The sequence below is a fragment of the Nicotiana attenuata genome, chromosome 3 (genome assembly GCF_001879085.1).
Source record: "Nicotiana attenuata strain UT chromosome 3, NIATTr2, whole genome shotgun sequence".
Taxonomy (NCBI): Eukaryota; Viridiplantae; Streptophyta; class Magnoliopsida; order Solanales; family Solanaceae; genus Nicotiana; species Nicotiana attenuata.
This window is the reverse complement of record NC_031991.1, coordinates 72,121,741-72,131,044: the sequence shown is the minus strand read 5'-3', so window position 1 is coordinate 72,131,044 and position 9,304 is coordinate 72,121,741. Positions and strand designations below refer to the sequence as shown.

General features: G+C 45.4%; 1 protein-coding gene across 1 annotated transcript; it reads right to left on the bottom strand.

Moving 5' to 3' along the window:
• On the bottom strand, positions 8,403 to 8,996 carry LOC109224495. Its single transcript, XM_019389071.1, has 2 exons — positions 8,878 to 8,996; positions 8,403 to 8,820 (listed from the first exon to the last, which is right to left on the bottom strand). The coding sequence occupies exons 1-2, from the start codon at positions 8,994 to 8,996 to the stop codon at positions 8,403 to 8,405; spliced, it is 537 nt and encodes a 178-aa protein (XP_019244616.1).

Genomic DNA, 9,304 nt, shown 5'->3' with positions numbered 1-9,304 from the left:
GGGTCACCTTGTTCACACCCTCCATCCGGTAACTGCCCGGGTTGGAATTAGTTCATTTTGAGCATTGATCACCACGGTCATACCACCCTTCTTCGGCACACACTGCACCGGTGAAGTCCACGAGCTGTCAGAGATGGGGTAAACAACCCCAACATCTAACCACTTGATCACCTCCTTTTTCATAACTTCTTGCATTGCCTCGTTCAACCTCCTTTGATGTTCCAAGGAGGGTTTTGCATCATCTTCAAGAATAATCTTGTGCATACAGAATGCGGGGCTTATTCCTCGAATATCAGCTAAAGTCCATCCAATTGCCTTCTTCCGCTTTTTGAGCACCGCCAATGTGGCATCTACCTGCATGTTAGTAAGACAAGAGGAAAGAATAACTGGCAAAGTTGAACTAGGGCCTAAGAATTCATACCTGAGGTGTGGAGGCAATGGCTTCAACTCCACACCGGAGGCTCCTCAATTGAAGGCTTTGTTGGAGGAGTCTTTCTATTTTCAAGATCCAAAGAGAGTTTCCTAGGATCATAAGAATGAGAGCCCATTCCATGTAAAGCATTCACGCACTCCACTCGGCCCTCATCATCATTGATATCAAGATTCAACAATACGGCCTCCAGAGGGTCCTCCACATTGATCATTGCACTAGTATCATCAATTATCACAGCCGTGACAAGATCCAAAAATGAGCACACTTTGGTATAATTGGGCTGCTTCATTAACTTGCACACATGAAAGACCACTTTTTCATCACCCACCCGGAAGGTGAGTTCCCCTGCTTCCACATCAACTAAGGCCTTCCCCGTATTAAGGAAAGGTCTCCCCAATATGATCGGAACTTCATAATCTACCTCACAATACAAGATCACAAAATTAGCTGGCAAGATAAACTTGTCCACCCGGACAAGCACATCATCAATAATACCCAATGGTCTCTTCATCGATCTATCCGCCATTTGCAATCTCATGGAAGTCGGCCTCGGTTGCCCAATACCCAAAGTCTTGAAAACTGAGTAGGGCATCAAGTTGATACTCGCCCCCAAATCACATAGAGCTTTGGCAAAATCTGCACTCCCAATAGTGCAAGGAATGGTGAAAGCACCAGGATCCTCCAACTTCGGAGCCATTGAATGTACTATAGCACTAACTTGGTGGGTCATCTTGATAGTTTCACAGTCCATGGATCTTTTCTTCATCACCAAATCTTTCATGAATTTAGCATAGCCGGGCATTTGCTCCAAAGCATCCACCAAAGGCACATTAATGGATAAGCTCTTCATCATGTCAATGAACTTTTTGAACTGATTCTCATTTTTCTGCTTTGCTAGCCTCTGAGGATAAGGTGGAGGTGGCCTAGGCAAGGGTGCCTTGGCTTTTGGCACAACCGGCTCCGGCATGTCTATTACGTGTTCCCTAGACGGGTTCACGTCATTCTGTGTTTCCACCTCGGCATCTTGAATATCAATCCTCACTTCTTCATTCACATTTTCATCAATCACATTTTCAACCACCAAAGGAACTTCATCTTCTTGCTACTCAACTTCATCACTCAAAATTTGCTTTTGTTTGGAGGCATTCACATCACCGCCTTGTCCACTCCTTGTAGTTACCACCATAACATGATTGTTCCCACCCTTTGGGTTAACTACTGTATCACTCAGTAGAGCCCCCTTAGGGCGAGTATTCAAGGACTGTGAGATTTGGCCTAGCTGAACCTCCAAATTTCTGATTGAAGTGTTGTGAGATGCCAACTGCGCATCGGAGTCAGCATTCTTCTTCATCATCTGTTCAAACATCATTTCAATTCTTCCCATGTCATTGTTGGATGAACTAGGTCCTTGGGATGGAAAAGGCGGTGGATTGCTCGGTTGTTGATACACTGGGGGCCTTTGAAAGCCTTGCCCCTGATTTCCCTGGTTGTTGTTGTTCCATCCACCCTGGTTGTTGTTTCCACCCCAATTGTTGTTGTTGCCCCAGTTTCCTGGTTGTTGTTGTTCCATCCACCCTGGTTGTTGTTTCCACCCCAATTGTTGTTGTTGCCCCAGTTTCCTTGATTGTTCCGATTGTTGTTTTGATTGCCCCAATTCGGATTTTGATTATTGTTTCCCCAATCGTTGTTCCCTTGTTGTTGATTATTCCAATTGTTGTTGCCTTGTTGTTGGTTACCCCAATTGCCTTGGATCTCCATTGTTACTGTTGGTTAGAAGAATTGCCCCTTTGGCCTTGATAATTATTCACGTATTGTACCTCTTCATTCTGCCCATCATAACCATCATCTTGGAATCCACCACAATCATTGTCAAATTGGTCCGAACTCCCTTGGTTCTGTTGACCTCTTTGTCTTCTATTGTTCACTAGCATGTTGACACCCTCCATGGCATTCACTTGACGAGGATTTTGAACTTGTTGCAACTGTGCCTTTGCTAGTTGGTTCATTGTTGTTGTCAATTCTGCTATAGCCTGCCCATGGTCATGTAGCTCTTTATTCAAGTGAGTGACCGTGGGGTCACCCTGTGGCACATTGGCTCTACTTTGCCAAGCGGAGGATGTGTCAGCCATCTCGTCAAGAATGGCACAAGCTTCATCATAAGGCAGCTTCATGAAATTACCCCCAGCAAGTTAGTTCACTATGCATTGATTCGTTGTGTTGATGCCCCGGTAGAAGGTCTGTTGTATCATTGCCTCAGTCATATCATTGTTGGGGCATTCCTTCACCATGGTTCTATATCTCTCCCAAATTTCGTGTAATGGTTCGGTGGGCTCCTGCTTGAAAGCTAAGATCTCATCCCTCAATGCTGCCATGTGCCCCGGTGAGAAAAACTTGGCAATGAACTTATCCGCCAACTCATCCCAAGTAGTGATGGAATGGTTGGGAAGTCGCTCAAGCCAATCCAATGCCTTCCCTCTAAGTGAAAACGGGAAGAGTCTCAACCGAAGTGCATCCTCGGACACATTGGTTTGCTTGCTCCCCCAACAGGTATCCACGAACCCCTTGAGATGTTTGTAAGCATTCTGAGTGGGAGCACCCGTGAAATACCATCGTTGCTCCAACAATGTCAGCATCACATTAGTAATTTGAAAATTGCCCGCCCGGATCCGGGGCGGGACAATTGCACTAGCATAGCCTTGGTTGGGAAGTACTCGAGGAGCCACTCTTGGAGGTGGCGGAGGAGGGTCTGGAATATTTTCATTTGCATTGGCCTTGCGGCCTCTACGTTGTCCTTGAGGTACAAAAGGCACCTCATCATCTCCGACATCATCTACCTCCTCCCCCGCAATCACATTTCTAAGAGGGTCATTGTTGTTTGCTGCCATTTTGTACCTGAAGTTGTCACACACACAAATTAGTAACACAGAAGGAAAGAAGAACAATACACAAACTATTTAGATAGATAGCCAAAACCTTTAGATCCCCGGCAACGGTGCCAAAAAGTGATCGAGGCCAACCCTGTACTACTATAAACTAGCAAGAGTGATCGAAGCAGCTTTTACCCGAGAAGGTCGGGATCGATTTCCACAGAGAGCTAGAGATGGGAATTGAGTTTCTATCTAAATTGGAGTTACGTAATTGTTCCTAATTGCACTTCTAAACATATTTGCTTTTGATATTACTTCTAAATTTATACTACTAAGATGATAAATTAAGCTAAGTTAAGCTAAGAGTAGACTATTGAAGGTTGTCTAATTAGTTAAAAGGCACTAGGGGAGTGACTTTCTCCTAGGTGGATACTTGACGGGTTCTCGTGTCTAAGGCTAGGTTGTCATATTTGGGGATTACGATATAACCATTGCACGATTCTACACACTCTATACCTCTCGGTAGTTCGAATGATTTTTCCCTAATTGACTTTCTCAAGATCAATTGGGTATGATCATTTGTGCAAGCAATTGAGGTTCAAGTCGGGTATTACTATCTCTAGGTTTAACCCTTTAATTGGGGCTATCAGTCTCTTGAGTACGCCCCAATTCCTTATTGGACTAATTTTTATAGACTTAGGCTCTCTTTCTCAAGAAGAGCCCAAGTCAACTAGGAATAAGCTAGTGTTTTCAACCACTAATTCAACATTAAAACTATAAATTAGTCCAAATATCAAACACCCATAGACATTCAAGCCTTAAAGCACAAGACCCATCAATTACCCACACTAGGGTTGAGCCACAACCCTAGCTGATGGGTCTAGCTACTCATGATAATAGAGGAAAATAAAGAAATAGATGAAGAAAAATCCATAATATTTAATTACTAACTAAAACTTGAAGATTCAATGATAAAACTATTGTAAAATTACTCAAAATGGTAAAAGGACATTATTCACGATCGCAGATCAGCTTAAAATTATAACTGCTGACCTAAAAATGGGAAAAGAAACTATTTATACTAGGCCGAAAATTTTGGACAAAAATACCCCTGCGGGGCTAGTGCGGACCGCACAAAATCGAGTGCGGCCGCACTAAGGCTCTTGGATGAAATTTCTGCTCTTTGAACTTGGCCACCGCGGGCCGCACAAAATGCACCGCGGCCGCGGTGGCTTCTTTTGCGGTCCGCACAAAATGGACCGCGGACCGCATTGGCAATGTTCCTCCAACTTAGCAACTCTCTGAACTTGAGCTTTGCGGACCACACAAAATCGAGTGCAGCCACAATGAAGTCAATGCGGTCCGCATGAAATTTTTTGCGGCTGTATTGCTTGGCCGCCTGAAATGAGCACTCTCTAAACCTCCTCTTTGCGGACCGCACAAAATGAAGTGCGACGGCATTGGTCCTGTTATATTGAGCTTGGACTTGTTCTTGGTACTTGTGCATGTTTCACTCCTTTTTGAGCTGGTTTTGATGAATTGTCACCTTGTTGACCAAACCCTGCAATCAAGTACAACATGTGAGCCTTTGGGACTATTTTCTACACCTTTCTAATCAAAACTCAAGTAAGAAGGAATGTAAAATGCATCATAATCCCTAGTTATCAATGGATGACACGACGAATTGGAGGTTTTGGCACAAATACTTCTTTATCAAAATCGAACACTTGGTATCGGACCCTGCTGGATTTCTCGAGCAATGGAACCATAATCGTAGGTGTTGTTGGCATATGCCTGTTGTCTTCTTTTCGTCTCTTCTTTTTTCATTCATTTGTGGTTTCTTTGTGTTGTTTTTTTTTTTAGCTGAGAGTCGTGCACCCTTTCTCGTCGTCGGCATTGAAGACTGGGTGGCTCGCGTGTTACCTCATATGGCGGGTATTCGAGATTGGGTGGTTTTCTACAAACGTTTTGGACCAAAGGTCCCGTCTAGTAAGTGCCACTTTTGTTTCGGCCTTTCGTGTTTACCGTTGTTTGTTGATACGACCTCCTTATGGTGGCAGGTCGACGTGCTTCAAAAAAGAAGGCTCCACTGCCGGCGTTTCGCTAGGCTATTGCATCGGCAGGGATGCAATTTACTTTACCTGAGTCCGTCCGCGAAGGTCGTACTCAAGCTGTGTCAACTAGGGACTCTTCTCAGAATGTTGTTGTACGGGATGAGATCTCTTCCCGACCTACCTACCACCTCATAGATGGGTCCTCTAATGGGGAGGAGTCGCCATCGAGAAAGAGGCAAAGAATGGAACTTAGGAAGACCGTCTCTACTAGAGTTGAAAAGAGGAAGGTCGTTGCCCCGAGGGCGGCGTCCGCACTTGTGCCAGATGTTGGGGATTTTTTATGGCGGATGCTATTGCAGCGGGGAGGTCCCCTAGGGCTGAGGGGGTACATCAAGGTGGGGAGCATGTACGGGCTGCTGAAGGTGGCGCATCGTCGACGGATGGAGGAGATAGAGCGGTGCTTGCAGAGGATGATGGTTCAGGCTCGGACATCGACCCTAAAGAGGTGCGGGCCTTTTTGGAGAGAAACACTCGCGTGGAAGTGAGGACGGAGGGTCCTAACCGACATGTGATCATTCATGTGGGTTACGACCTTTTGTCTAACTCTGAACGGGCGGTGTCGTCCTTCGCCCCCTTGTGTGCTGCTTCTGAGAACGCGGCGCTTCAGACGATGAGTGACGCAGAGCTGTCGCTAAGTATTTCTAGCATGGCTTTTCGAGTAAGTGTATTTTACTGTTAGGATTTGTTTCGTATGTGTAATCTGCTTATGCTGACTTCCTTTCTTTTGCATGTCAGACCCTCGTTATGGGGATTGAGCGCGACCGCCGGGATGAACGGAGGACAACCATTTTAAGAAAATGACCTCCAAGTATAAGGAATACCGTACCATGCACCGAGCGTTGGCCGACGTCGTTAACCAAGATAGCAAGTTTAAGCTATTTCGTGACGGGCTCAAACAGAGAGAGGAAGAGTTGGCGAGGAAATTTGAGGAGCTGAAGGAGCGGGATGATGAGCTGATGAAGGCTATAGGTCGCTGCAGCGAGCTTGAGGCGGCTCTTAAGGCCAAGGAGGATGAGCTTGAGGTGAGTAAGGGGATGATGGCCGAAAATGTCGACCTTCAAGCGCGGGTGGCTTCCTTAACTGTTGAGCTTGGGCGGAGGTAAACAGAGGCTATCAACCTGAGGGACGAGTTGAGCGTTAAGGTCGAGGAATTGACTCGTGCCGAAAAAAGCAGGGTGGTTGCCATAACCGCAAGTAGCGGCCTTAGATGACGCCCTCCGTGTTTGTAGGTCTGAGCGGAATAATGAGGTAGAGACGTCGGCGCTCAAGGTGGCGAGGCTAGAAGAGCGGATTTAGGATCTGGAGGCAGAGTTGTCCGAATTAAACGAACAAGTTATTGCTATGAAGGCTGAGAAAGCACCGTCGCGGCCGTCTACGTCTCATACTTCTGTCGATCCCGTCGTGCCGCGGGAGTTGTATGAGATCTGGGTTCATTCTGAGACTCAGCTTGATGTGTACAAGTCCCTGAAGGTCGACGGGAAAGTTTCCGAGGTTGAACTTGAGGGTGTCCATGTTAAAGCACGTGCTGTCCGTAAAGCCTGTGGTAATGACCCTCGTACGCCTGGAGGGGACGATGTTGATGATGATGTGGACAGGCTCGCCTCCGACTCTTGGTATAATGATGAGTATGCTAAAGGAGATGATGTGGCGTAGGCCGTTATATTTATTTTTGTTTTGCTCTGCTATTTTTGTAAGGGCGTCTTAGGGACCTTTATAAAAAGTTTTGTAACATAACAGTTGTAATGGAATGATTACCTTTTTGCTGTGTTTTTTCGGAGTCATTTTTGTTTGCTATGCGGTGGTCTCTGGATTTTTGGCCGTTTGTATGTAGTGTTTTGGCGTAATCGATCGTAGATATTAAAGTGACTCGAGCGAGGTCGAGTGTAAAGTAATTCGAGCGAGGTCGAATGTTAAGTGATTCGAGCGATGTTGAATGTAAAGTAATTCGAACGAGGTCGAATGTGATGTAATTCGATCGAGGTCGAATGTTAAGTAATTCGAACGATGTCGAATGTGAAGTAATTCGAACGATGTCGAATGTGAACTAATTCAAGAGAGGTCGAATATTAAGTAATTCGAACGATGTCGAATGTGAAGTAATTCGAACGATGTCGAATGTGAAGTAATTCGAACGAGGTCGAATGTGCAATAATTCGAGCGAGGTCAAATGTTAAGTAATTCGAAAGATGTCGAATGTGAAGTAATTTGAGCGAGGTCGAATGTAAAGTAATTCGAACGATGTCGAATGTGAAGCAATTCGAGCGAGGTCGAATGTTAAGTAATCCTAACGATGTCGAATGTGAAGTAATTTGAGTGAGGTCGAATGTTATGTAATTCGAACGATGTCGAATGCGAAGTAATTCAAACGAGGTCGAATTGAAGATGCAAAAAAGAAAATTGATGGAGAGAAAGTGTTGCCTTATTTCATTCATTGGAGAATACTATACATGTCCATTTCATACATATATTGGAGAAGTTTCCATGTATCTAGTCCCTTCATCGTTCGGCCTGGAGAAGCAGTCGGCAGGCGGGGCGATGAACCATACTTGAACTTCGAGACATCCCCTTCATCGCCTCGTTAAAAACCTCCCCGGGAAAACCCAATTGGGACAAAACCAGGGTGAGGGAAAAAGAGTACGACTTGAGGGACATCCTTTTTCAGAAGTTGAAGTATTTGAGGTGGGCGACATTCCAATTGTTTTGTAGTAGTTTTCCTTCCATTGTTTCTAGTTGGAACGCTCATTTGCTTATTGCTTCCGTGATTTTGTATGGCCCTTCCCAATTGGTTCCTAGTTTGCCTTCTTTCGGGTCTTTTCTTGCTTGTGTTTTGGCCTTGAGAACATAGTCTGCGACTTTGAGTGGTCGTACTTTGGCTTTTTTGTTGTAATACCTTTTTACTTGTTGTTTTTGGGCTACCATTCTTACGTAAGCCATGTCTCTTCGTTCTTTTGCCTCGTCGAGGTCTTGTTTTCTGTTCTTATCATTGTTTTATCCGCTTTCATTGGAGTATCTCGGGCTTAGTTCCCCGACCTCGGCAGGTATCATGGCATCAGTCCCGTAGACTAGTGAATATGGCGTTTCGCCTGTGCTTGTTTTCGGTGTAGTGCGATAGGACCACAGTACCTCTGGTAGCAATTCTGGCCATAATCCTTTGGTGTCCTCGAGCTTTTTCTTCAAGATGTTCAATATTGTTTTGTTGGAGGATTCGGCTTGACCGTTACCGGCGGGACGATATAGCGTGGAGAGTATTCGCTTGATGTGCCATTTTTCAAAAAACTCGGCGATCGTTTTTCCGATGATTTGGGGTCTGTTGTCGCAGCTAATTTCTTGGGGATGCCGAAATGGCATATGATGTTTCTCCATATGAATGTGATAACTTCCTGTTCGCGTGTTTTGGCGAACGCACCTGCTTCCATCCACTTGGAAAAATAGTCAATTAAAACTAAAAGGAATCGTGTGTTACCTCGTCCTGCTGAGAGGGGCCCAACGATATCCATTCCACATTTGATAAATGGCCCTGGTGATGTAACCGAGTGGAGGAGCTCGCCTGCTTGGTGTATCATAGGAGCGTATTTCTGACATTGCTCACACTTCTTGAAGTACTCGGCGGCTTCCTTCTTCATCATGGGCCAGTAGCAACCTGCCCGAATGAGGCATCTGACGAGGGCTCGGTTGCCGATATGGGTACCGCAGTGGCCCTCGTGTACTTCTTCGAGGATGCGCCTTGTTTGGTTCGGCCCTAGGCATTTCGCCAAGGGGCCCCCAAATGTTCTTTTGAACAGGTCGTGGTTGATAATGCTGTACCTGGTTGCCTGTATTCGAAGCTTTTTGGCTTCCTTTTTGTCCGATGGGAGTTATCCCTCCTGCAAGTATGTTATAATACGGTTGCG